The sequence below is a fragment of the Garra rufa genome, chromosome 19 (assembly GCF_049309525.1).
Source record: "Garra rufa chromosome 19, GarRuf1.0, whole genome shotgun sequence".
NCBI lineage: Eukaryota > Metazoa > Chordata > Actinopteri > Cypriniformes > Cyprinidae > Garra > Garra rufa.
The window spans coordinates 6,168,272-6,181,364 of record NC_133379.1 but is presented as its reverse complement, the minus strand read 5'-3'; the positions used below and the strand labels follow the sequence as shown (position 1 = coordinate 6,181,364).

Below are 13,093 nucleotides of genomic sequence, written 5' to 3'. Positions count from 1 at the left end.
GCAGTGACGCGCTGACTTTACTAATCAACGATTGGCTCTTTCACTAAGAAGGCGGGGCTTCGCGGCCATAATGAGCGTTGCATTTTTCCCCATTCATAACTATTCGAGTGACATGTCTTGGGTATTCTATAATCTTTGATTCTATTCACGTTTTCCACATTCCGCAAGTCTTGAAATTCTCTTTAAGTACACTTATGTGGCCTTTTATGTCATTAATATGTGTCATTAAGTATTTATTCAAATTAATTTACTTTTATTCATGCAAATATTGTAAAAACAAAACGTGCATTATCTAAGACAGTCAAAAGACTTTGCAACTGAGGTGCAGTAAATTGGGCAATAAAAATAAGAAATATTGTATGTTTAATAGCCAATTATATGAATCAGTCAGAAATATCACTGCAGCAAACTCCAAGTGCTAAAAGTGAACCTGAAAGAGCAGGGATGCTGGGAGCAGGTGAGGAGTGTTTTTAACCACAAAGGTATAGGGGCATGAGGACGTGAGAGAGCCATCGGACTGTAAAACATTAGAGGTCGATTTGAGCCAATCGCATTAGCCCTTGCCTCTCTATTACACCTACTCCTCATCACCACGTTGCTCCTTCCCTGCTCTGTTGCCAAGGAGACCGTGGCGGGTTCCAGCTGTTGCCGTGGTGATATCCAGTGGGACCTGATATGTAGTCTGTAGGGATGTCTGGTCGGTTTCTTTACCCACAAAAGATGGAGTGGGTTCAAAACTGTCCTGGGGTCAGTCAGCACAGCTTTTATACATGTGTCGGGATTTGAGATGATGGCTGGGCTTGATGTTTTAGTATTAGAATTGACTGCTTTATCACTAGCTGAAGTGTCACATTTTCAAGGACTATGATGACACTGTTGTCTTGCTGTCAAACTGATTTGTCATCTTGTTTTTTTCAAGTGCATTTTGCTCCTAAAGCATCTCTTCTAGCAGTATTAAGTGCAATTGTTTGTTCACAAAAACAACTGTATGTTCATGTAAATCTTCACAAGGTTTTAACAATTAAATAAATTATAATAAATAAATTAATTAATTAATTATATTTTATATATTTTTGCAGACCAGTTATTTAACAATTACAAGCAAGGTCCAAAATGCATTTTTTCGAGTCATTACAAAAAATAAATTATGATGAATAATAAATAAATACCAAAAAAAAAAGGATTAATAAATTATATTTTATATTTTCTTGCAGGCCAAAGTTTTAACAGGTATTGAACAATTACAAACAAGGTCCAAAATGCAGTTTTCAAGGCATTAGAAAATAAATTATAAACCAATATATTTAAATATTATAATATTAATATACTAATAAAATGATACTTTATTTTTATTCTTTTGCAGACTAATATTTAACAATTACAAGCAAGGTCCAAAATTCATTTTTCGAGGCATTGTAAAAATAAATTATACTGAAGTAATAATAAATTAATCATTAATACATTTTATATATAAATTTTTATAATAATTTTTTGCAGGCCAACATTTAACAATTACAAGCAAGGTCCAAAATTAATTTTTCGAGGCATTATAAAAATAAATGATAATAAATTAATAAATTATATTTTATGTTTTTTTTTGTAGGCCAAGGTTTTAACAGTTATTTAACAATTACAAGCAAGGTCTAAAATGCAGTTTTCGAGGCATTAGAAAAAGAAATTATAATAAATAAATATAAACAAAATAAATGAATGATTAATAGATTAAATTTTATATTTTTTGCAGACCTAAGTTTTAAGTTATTTAACGATTAAAAGCAAGGTCTAAAATGCAGTTTTCAAGGCATTAGAAAAATAAATTATAATAAGTAAATAAATCAATACAAAAAAAATAATAATTAATAAATTATCGTTTATATATTTTGCAGGCCAACGTTTTAAGTTATTTGGTCCAAAATGCAGTTTTCGAATCATTATGATAAACAAATAAACAAATTGCAGACCTAAGTTTTAAGTTAACAATTACAAGCAAGGTCCAGAATGCAGTTATACGCATTATAAAAATGTATTATAATAAATAAATTAATAATTCATAAATTATATATGTATTTCTTTTTTGCAGGCCAAGATTTTAAGTTATTTAATTAAAAGCAAGGTCTAAAATGCCGTTTTCAAGGCATTAGAAAAAGAAATTATAATAAATAAAAAAATCAATACAAAAAAATTAATTAATAATTATCGTTTATAGTTATTTGGTCCAAAATGCAGTTTTCGAGGCATTAGGAAAAATAAATAAATATAAAAAAATATATAAATTAATGATTAATAAGTAAAATTTTAAATATTTTATTTTGCAGACCTAAGTTTTAAGTTATTTAAAAATTACAAGCAATGTCCAAAATGCAGTTTTCTAGGCATTAGAAAAATTTATTATAAATATATATATATATATATATTTAAACATTATAATATTAATATCATTTTATTTATTTTAAATTTATTTTTTGCAGACCATTACATTTTTTTAATTGGTATCAGTAGATATTGGATATTTAAGAAAAAAATATTTAAAGAAATTACTACTTTTATTCAGCAAGGTTGCATTAAACTGATCAAAAGTGACAGTAAAGGCATTTGTAATGTTACAAAAGGTTTCCGTGTAAAATAAATGCTTTTCTATTCATTAAAAGCTTAGAAATTGATTAAAAAATATTTTCATATACAAAATAAAAAAAAGTATTTCAAATAGTTATATTATTTCGCAATATTACTTAATTTTTATTTAGCTATATTTTTATTTAATTATTATTTATTTTAAAAAATTTAAACAAATAAATGCTGAGAATTTTTGAATTTTTACAAACCTTTAAAAATAATTTCCAAATACCTTAAAAAAAGGTTTGTTTATATTTTTATATATGGCTTATCAATATTAGCCAGAATTTTAACATCTGTGCATCTGTACATTTAGTGCATAGCGAGTGTTTGTGTAATTTTATTTCAATGTTAAAATAACTTTCTAGTTTAATTTTTTTTTTTTTGAAAATATGAATAGGGCTGGTTGTATACTGTCCATATAGAAAACAGAAGGTGTTGGCTTGTATGCTTGTATTGCTGTGTGTGTGTATTGGTGTTGACCTGCTGTGTGAAGGGGGTTTAGGGCCAGACAGTCCAATCTGACTAATCCTGGATCAGGCTTCACTAGGACAGACTCTCTCTCTCTCTCTCTCTCTCTCTCTCTCTCTCTGCCTGTGCTCTCAACCTACTGCACCAGTCGCATTCATATTCCCTTAATACTGTATCAGTGGGTTACATAATCCCAGACACGCATGAAAAACACCCTCGACCTCTGCACATCACTCTATCTTTGTGCACGCTCACTGCTTCGCTGCTTTCTATTCTTAAGCACTTCAAAAACGTGCTGTTCTGTATACTGCAGTTCTCTACAGGACTCCTGCTAATTAGGAGCCAAAATGCCCGTGTTGTCGCACAGCTTCTTTGGCAGAGCTTAGGTGAGGGAGCGAGTGACCGACCGAGGAGGAAACTGTCTGATGTGAGTGTGTCAGAGCCGTCACGTGCCCGACGCTTTGACAGACGGGGTGGGGTGTGTGAACGGCTTTGCTCCTTGGACAGTTTGCTTCCTAAAATTGTATGAGCGCATATGTTAAGCATTCTGTCACGCAGCAGTTCCGCTCTCGCTCGGCCCGCCTTCTCTTACACACGTTTCTTAAATGCGGACAGACATACCTGCTCCACCTCAAGAGTTTAAATGTCTAAACGGTTTGTTCCCATTAGCCTGGTTTGATGTCCCGTGGTCAGCTGACTAACACAAAAAAGTGGGTCAAACCATTTGCCTGCGTGATGGCCGCATCCCTTCTTTTCATCCCTCCCTTATGACTTCAAGCTGTTGCTCATTTTTGTATGTTTGCCTTGGAGCTATTTTGACTCCTAAGGTGAGTTGCATTCGAATGCAAGTGCCCTGAAAAGTGGCAAACCCATCTTAAGTGAGAAGGGAGTAAACATGTTCAGTTCAAAGGGCACTGCTAACAGTGTTGGGAGTAAGGGAACATTGATTCATCACTTCACAGGAAGTGGAGAGGGAAGTCAGAATAAAAGGAGTCAAGACTATTAGCAATTTCGAGCGCATTTTGCTCTTATAAGCACCTCTTATAGCAGAATTAAGTTCAATTGTTTGTTCACAAAAACTATTTGTTTTAACAGTCATTTAACAATTATAAACAATGTCCAAAATGCAGTTTTCAAGGTAAATAAATGATGAAAAAAAAGATAAAATGATTTTATAGATAGATATAGATATATACACACTGCTGTTCAGATGTTTGTTACATTCAAATTTAATTTATATCTGTAATTAAAGTTGCATTTTCAGCATCATTACTCCAGTCTTCAGTGTCACATGATCCTTCAGAAATTATTCCAATATACTGATTTATTATCAGTGTTGAAAACAGTTCTGCTTAATATTTTTTGGAACCTGTGATACTTTTTTAAAGGATTGTTTGATCAATAAAAGGTTAAAAAGAACAGCGTTTATTTAAAATATAGAGGTTTTCCAACAATATACACTACTGTTCAAAAGTCTGGGGTCAGTAAATTTGTATGTCTTTTTTTTTAAAGAAATTAATACTTTTATTCACCAAGGATGTGTTAAATTAATAAAAAGCGATAGCGTAGATTTACATTGTTAAAAAAAATTATATTTTGAATAAATTCTGGTCTTTTTAACTTTAACAGGTTCCAAAAAGTTTTTTGGGCAGCACAGCTGTTTCCAATATTGATAATTCTAATAATAAATCAGTATATTAGAATGATTTCTGAAGGATCATGTGACACTTAAGACTGGAGTAACAGCTGTTGAAAATTCAGCTTTGCATCACATGAATAAATTATGTTTTAAAGTATATATATATATATATATATATATATATATATATATATATATATATATATATTATTATTATTTTTTTTTTTTTTTTTTTTTTTTTTTTTTTTTTTAAACATTATTTAAAATTGTAATAATGTTTTGCAATATTACTGTTTTTTCTGTATTTTTGATCAAAAAAATGCAGACCTCTTACTGGTCTTACTGATCCCAAACTTATGAGCGTCAGTGTATATAATTTTTTGGGCAGGTTTTAACTGTCATTAAAGTTTCATTTTATGAAATTAGTAATTTTATTTATTTATTTATTTTGCAGACCATTAAACTCTTGTAGTAGATCAGTTACGGGCCAACATTTTTATTTATTTATTATTGTTATTATTAATCCGTATCATGTTGGATATTTACAGAAAATATTGAAAGAAATGAATACTTTTATTTAGCAAGGTTGCATTAAACTGATCAAACGTGACAGTAAAGGCATTTATAAGATATCTGTTTAAAATAAATGTAGTAAATGCTGTTCTTTTGAATTTTTCGATTCATCAACAAATCTGGGAAGTTGTTTTAAAAAATCTATTTACAATATTGCTTATTTTTTATTTATTATATTTATATATAATATATATGTGATATTATTTTTTAAACAAATCATTTATATATAAGAATTACTTCCAAACACCTTAAAAAAATTCTACAAACCGAAACTTTTGTGTTTATATCTGTATATATGGCTTATCAATATCAGACGTTTGTAGTTTTATTACACAACAATTACAATGCAACCTTCATGATTACAGTCAAATAACGCATTTGATTATGTATATACAGTATTTATATTATGTTAAAGACACAGTTCACCCAAAAATGAAAATTCTGACATTAATTACTCGCCCTCATGTCGTTCCAAACCTGACATGAGACCTTTGTTCATCTTAGGAACACAAATGAAGGTGTTTTTGATGAAATCCAAGAGCTTTCTGAGCCTGCATAGACAGCAATGCAACTGACACATTAAAGGCCCAGAAAGGTAGTAAGGACATGTCTGATGCAGCTGAAATTGTTAAATAAAGTCGTTATTTTTGTTTTCTTTGCGCACAAAAAGTGTTCTTGTAGCTTCATAACATTAAGGTAGAACCACTGATGTCACATGGACTATTTTAGCAATGTTTTTACTACCTTTCTAGGCATTGAACATGTCAGTTGCAGTTCTGTCTATGTAGGGTCAGAAAGCTCTTGGATTTCCTCAAAAATCTTAATTTGTGTTCTAAAGATGAACAGAGGTCTTACGGGAACAACATGAGGGAGAGTAATTAATGACAGAATCTTCGTTTTTGGGTGAACTATCCCTTTAACATTTGTTTAATAGTGAGAACTTGGTCCTCAAAATAAATTGTGACTCTTATTTGTATCATAAACCTGAAGTAGAGACATTATGACCAATGTCTACAGTGTCGACTGTCAGTTGATATTGATCGTATGTCCTGGTCAGGAATGTGCATAATTGACATTTTCTGCCTCATTTGCACAGAAGAGCATTAGACTGCCAAGAAGACTGCCAAGTCTGACTAAAACGATAGTGACAGGGATGGAGATGGATTTTTCAACAGCTAATGCCATTGTCTGGCTGAAGCGCTTCTATATACTTTGCATAAATATTTGAAATGGAGAAGGTGTATTCTCCAGCGTAGACATAAGTTAATTGCTGGTTGATTGAGATTTGTCACACTGAAATAAGAATGTGTTTGTTTGATTGAGGGAGGATGAGTGTTTTTGCAATGAATGCTTATTAAAGTGTATTAAAGTGCAGATGATACAAAGAGTAATGTACGATGTTTCTTGCAGACTTTGAAGCGGAAAGAAAAGGAGTACGAGCATGAGATGGAGCGCTTGGCACGGGAGAAGATCGCCACTCAGCAGAGACTCGCCGAGCTGAAGAACGAGTTGAGCCAGTGTATAGACATCATGGAGATCGACAGGATACTCCGACAAACTGTCCAACCGGAAGACGATCAGGCCTCCACATCGACAGCATCAGGTACAGCACACATTTGTGAACATAAAATCATGTGACCCTGGATCACAAAACCAGTCATAAGGGTCAATTTTTTAAAAGTGAGATTCATACATTATCTGAGAGCTGAAAAAATAGCTTTCCATTGATGTATGGTTTGTTAGGATAGGACAATATTTGGCCGAGATATAACTATTTGAAAATCTGGAATCTGAGGGTGCATAAAAATCTAAATATCAATAATATGAGAAAATCGCCTTTAAATTTGTCCAAATGAAGTTCTTAGCAATGCATATTACTATTTTTTGCACTGTTTTGTGCATCATTGAGCATTGGTTGTATAACCAATCAAATGCGTTTATGTTGAACATAGGCCAATCAGAGGCACTTAGATTAGTCAGCGCTAAAAACACTGGAGCGAATTCCCTCACCATAAATGACACAGTGAGATAGATGCAAATAAAACTTAATTTTGTAATTATTTCGTAAGTATAAAATCCTTAACTATGCTAGTTTGTCTGTGAAGTGCCCGAAACGAAAAACAAAACATTTCATATTATTTTCTATATCAATGTTAATATTCATTATTACCATATAAACAGCAATAATCTATATTAATGATTTTTGTCACAATATTGCAGCCCTATGAACGCCAGTTCAGTTTAAAATATTGATTAAAGTAATTGGTATTTGACACTAAAGACAACATATTATGGTTTTTATAATAATAAGGTGATTATAAAAACGGTCGTCACCAATGTAAAAAGAATGCCCCTGGAAATCAGTTCACCAAGCCTGCATTTTTAAAAATCCAAAATACAGTAAAAGGAGTAATATTGTGAAATATTTTTACAGTTTAAAATAATTTTCTATTTGAATATATTTTAAAATGTAATTCATTCCTGTGATCAAAGCTAAATTTTTAGCATCATCACATCAGTTTTCAGTGTCACGATCCTTCAGAAATCTTTCTAATATGCTGATTTGCTGAAATGAGTTGAATTGGGATGCTAAAAATTCAGGTGAATTCCATTTAAAAATATTTAATGATATTAAAATATTAATTTCAATTCTGTTTTATTGTATTTTTTAATCTAAGCCTTGAGCACAAAACACTAAAATGTATTTGGTAACACTTTACAATAAGAGTATGTTTTTTAACAGTGACTAACATGAAGGAACAATGAACAATACATTTATTACACTATTTCTTCATCTTTGTTAATGTTAGTTAATAAAAATAAAAAATATAGTCGTTCATTGTTAGTTCACAGTGCATTAACTAATGTTAACAAACATAACTTGTGATTTTAATAATGCATTAGTAAATGCTGATTAATAAATGCTGTAGAAGTATTGTTCTTTCTTAGTTCATGTTAGCTAATGTAGTTCAATAATGAACCTTATTATGAAAAATCTAAATATATTTTCAATATTTTAATCACTGTATATTGTACAAATGTGACCCTGGACCACAAAACCTTGAGGCATAAGTAGCACGGGTATATTTGTAGAAATAGGCAAAAATACATTGTATGGGACAAAATACAATGATTTTTCTTTTATGCCAAAAATCATTAGGATATTAAGTAAATGTTATGTTCCATGAAGATATTTTGTAAATTTCCTACCATAAATGTATCAAAACTTAATTGTTGATTAGTAAAATCAGGGTTCGTACAGGTGCTTGAATTCCTTGAAAATGCTTGAATTTTAATGTAGTGTTTTCAAGGTTTGAAAAATGCTTGGATTTTGGATGAAGTGCTTGAAAGTGCTTGAATATGCAGTTGCATCGGTTTCATATTAATTCCCTTTCATACTAAATAGTTATTTTTTGTTATGCTTATAATATGTAAAAGAAAGAAAAGAAAAAACAGCTCCGCTCGAGTGTGCACGTGAGGCTGTAGTGTGATCCGCCGGTCTTTCTTGCTGCGCGCCCTCTGATGGAACAGAGAGCGGTAGATAAAACATGCCAGTTATCAGGAGGTTGTTGCATCAGTCCTCGATGGCTTGAAAACGACAAATAAGAATTATGTTTAAAACGAGAATTTGGGGATCGCAAAATTGCCAGCCCGATGTCCCGGGGCTATTGTGTTTTCCAGTCGGGCAACTAAAATGTTTCACCGGACTATCTTAAAGTAGAGGGCTCGTGCGGGTCATTACAAACTCATCAATTTAGCCTTATCAAAGTTAAGGCCATACAAAGTTTTAAATGTTTTTCAATAGTATAAGAAAAGGCTTAAAAGGGACGGCTATACGAGAATCGCGATAGGGCTGGATAAAACTTCAAAAGGCAATGATATCATATTGAATAAACATACACACTGCACGTTTCAAAGTCAAAACGCGGCACGGATGTCTTTATATGAATGTATCTGAAGGGAACCGACTGTCCTCAGAAACGTGTCGTTGGCATTTTCATTTCATGTCTGATAAAACTGCGTTAATGCTGATTTGTGTACAGCCGTTACTAGGAAACCATAATATTTCAGCACTCCTAAAGCGCCCCCTCGTGACGGAATGAATTTGCGAATATTCAGCTGTTTAGTTAGATTATTACAAATATTGGCCCATGTTTTTATGCAGCAAACACATAAGAGTTGTAAAAGAGTTGCTTTCTAAAAATCTAAACAGTTAAGACAGTAATATTTATGTTTTAAATAAATTATACTTGATATATCCATTTTAAAGGTATAAAGGCTGAAATGCCATTGTATAAGATGTTTTGTTTTTGTGAAAATCTGAATTATAAATCATGTCATTTTATGGCTTAATGTTACTGTACATTGCTCAACCCCACTACAGTGTTCATTTTACTTGTGCAGCTCTTAAAAAGGGTCATAAATTGCCTTAGATTGATATTTTAAAATTCCTTTAAATTTTAGTGAAGAAAATACCTTGATATTTGTGAATAGAAAATCAAATAGGAGTCTAAATGTCAATCAAAAATATTTTCAATGTTTAAAAAATGGTCTTTTTTCATTTGGGCCAGTTAAATTTTATTATTAATTTTATAGTGTCTTTTTGACTACCTTTTAGTACTTTTAGGCTGGAATGTGAAATGTATTTGTGAAAATCCTTCAAGTTTTAGAAAGTTTTAGAATTTTAGTTTATCATATATATTTTTTTTTTACAGTCATTTTATACCAGTCATTAATGTGTTACCATAGACATTGCCCTACTCCACTTATACAGTATTACTTTTATTTGTGCAGGTCCTAAAAAGCCTTTAAATTTTATTTTTAAAATACTACAGATACTCAGTAAATTATATTAATTCTATATTTTAAATTATATAATTTGTATACTGAATGTTGACTATTTATATGGGGCAATGTTATATGCAATCTAGACAGTTGTTTTTTAATTAGCACAATAACATCTGATTTACATGTATGTGAATATGTAATTTGCCACAGTGCTGGAAAATCTTGAAAATGCACCTTGAAAGTGCTTGAAAAGTGCTTGAATTTTACTTTGGAAAAGGTGTAAGAACCCTGTAAAATGCATTGCTAAGAACTTAATTTGGACAACTTTCTCAATATTTAGATTTTTTTTGCTCCCTCAGTCACACATCAACGGAAAGCTTATTTATTCAGCTTTTTAGAAGGTGGGTGTATACATCTCAATAAAAAAAAAAAGACCCTTAAGACTGGTTTTGTGGTCTAGGTTCTCAAATTGCTAGTTTTCTTGCACCACAAACAGACCTTATTCATTTTTTAAATCATATTTCGGTTGAGGTCCCAAATGTTGAGATGAATGGCTTTTCTTGGTGTGGACAATTAAACAGGCCATTTTTCCCTTCCAAAACGTACATTATGACTTCATATGACATCAAACATCTGATATGATTAATTGTAATGTCTATGAGGATAAGAGACAACATAAAAATCTAATTACCATGAATCATTTCCTCTTTTTTTCCCAGAGGGTGAAGACAACTTCGACCAAGACGTAGATGACGACATCCTCTCCTCCCCGCCCTCGTCTTCTGCAGCCAAACCATCCGTGCCGGCACCATCAGAGCCCCGCGCTGCCATGCCTCCACCTGCCATTCTCCCGACGCATATCTCCATACAACACAAACCCGTCACACCACCCACCGCTCCACTCAACCTCAATCAACCCCAGCCCACAGTGGTCACCCCCCAAGCCATCGCACCTGCGCCCCCATCCCACGTCGTTTCCCCTCCACAACCGACAGTCATCACCCATGCCTCCGTATCCCACGCGTCCGTCATCCAAGCGGTCAACCACGTCATCCCAGCTGGGCCTAAACATCTGGCGCATATTGCGCCCTCTAGTGCTGGCCAGCCTATCGGACACATCACCGTGCATCCCGTGGCCCACCTACCCGCCATTTACCCGCAGTCGGTGACCGTCTCGCAGCCGGCGATGGTGGGGCATATTACGCACACGTTGGCGCACCACCCGCACACTCACGCCCAAGTCAACGGCACGCCGGTCACAGGCCAACAAGCCACCATGGTGGGAAAGCCAACGGCCGTGGTCGCTCACCATCACACCGGGCTGGTGGGCCAGACGGTGCTCAATCCGGTGACTATGGTGACTGTTCCTCCTTTTCCTGTCAGCACGCTAAAGCTGGCCTGAGGGGGTCTCACAAAGGACGACTAGATCCCATTCAGAAATTCACTACTGTCGCTCCTACACGCCAGGACCTCGTCGGGATCAGAGCGTGTGCTCTCGTGCTTGTAGAAGGGGCTTGCGTGTCTTTTGCCATGCAGCGTTGGAATGAATTTCATGTAATGCACTTGCTTAACTAAATCCGAAGACATTGGTCAGTCTTTATGTGAGAGTGGAGTGCTGAAACAAATCAATTCTTTCTTCTCCTTCCCTCGTATCCTTTGTTCTGTATGCAAATGATCTCACGCTTTACATTCATTCACCAAAATGAGTGCTTAAAGGTCAGTACCGAAAGCATGCAGAAAAAAACGTTTACTGTGTAACTTTTTAGGGGCTTTTAAAAACTCAAAAGGGGCTTTTGACTAAAAAACAGGTACGTTTAGACTTCAGATCAGGTTTCTCAAAGTGTCTTTGTACTTGGGAGCAAATTTAAGTGCCTAAGCCCCAATTCAAGCCCAGCGGCGCCACCTGCTGCCTACGCAATGAACAGCATTGCTGAATATGAAGCGCGTTAGACTGCCATGACCTGACCTAGTCACAGACATCTGTTGGCAATCAAGAAACACAAAGTCTTAAAAGTGTCGAATGGGTTGGAAGGAAACTCAACTAATATACAATTCAATATCTGAGAAAGACATGAATTTGAGCGCTCAGATATTTAACTTAATAATACTTGATTAACGTTTCATGATTAAAAACGTTACGTACGGCGTTGAGATGTCAGGCATTTCCATTTCGTCAAATCAGCAGTTACCAATGTTTTCGTGCTTGTAGCAACACGATGAAAACCGTCGAATGAAGTCTTAGGAAATACGTTAACGTAAATCAATCTTTTTCGTCAAGGTGCTGTTGTGTGTCCATTCTGCGTTCATCGCCTCACAGCCATTTTTCATTACTACGTGACTGTGTATACTGTCGTGAAGTAGGCGCTTGTTTATAATCGTTTTAGAAGGGTAACACATGCTCTGTTTCATTGACTTAAGGGCAAAAAGCCCATTTGCCAATAGCAGTGCTTCTCTTAAAAGTCATCCTGTCTGTCATTCTCAATGCACTCGCTTGGTCGAACCTGCACAAAGTTAGCCATCTGACCGTTTCCCTATGTACACTTGACGGTTTGCTGATGGTTAGGTACACCATGTTGTTGCTTCGTACTGTCACTTTCAAACGGAACACTGTGATTCCTGCTCTTAACATCCTCTTCCTGCTGCAAACCCCCCGAAATCGAGGTTTGGATTTTCTGTTTTAACTTCCTTTGACTTTTTTTGGGGATGTGAAGATGGAATAATACATGCTGTGCTTCGCACTCAGTTTAAAAAAACAAACAAACAAAAAAATAGCCTAACCTTTGTGAAATTTCTCAGTGTGTTTTGTTTTCCATTGTTTTTTTTTTAAATATATGTGTATGGATGTATGTATATATGTGAGGTATATGCACGCATTCACATATATGTGTATGTATTTTAGGATTATACTGATGCCTGGTTTTGCATGTAGATTGCAGTTTTTGTTTGTTTGTTTAAATGTTAATCCCTCCCCTTATTTTGTTATTTTGGGACCATGTATCATACTGTATG

General features: G+C 34.0%; 1 protein-coding gene across 1 annotated transcript in view; it reads left to right on the top strand.

The window, feature by feature from the left end:
- Positions 1-13,064, top strand: part of mntb (MAX network transcriptional repressor b) — a 34,789-nt gene extending 21,725 nt beyond the window's left edge. The window contains exons 5-6 of the mRNA XM_073824427.1: positions 6,707-6,899; positions 10,804-13,064. Of these exons, the coding sequence (XP_073680528.1) occupies positions 6,707-6,899; positions 10,804-11,486 (876 nt within the window). The 3' untranslated portion in view covers positions 11,487-13,064. The remainder of the gene's footprint in view (positions 1-6,706; positions 6,900-10,803) is intronic.
- Positions 13,065-13,093: the final 29 nt, after the last annotated feature.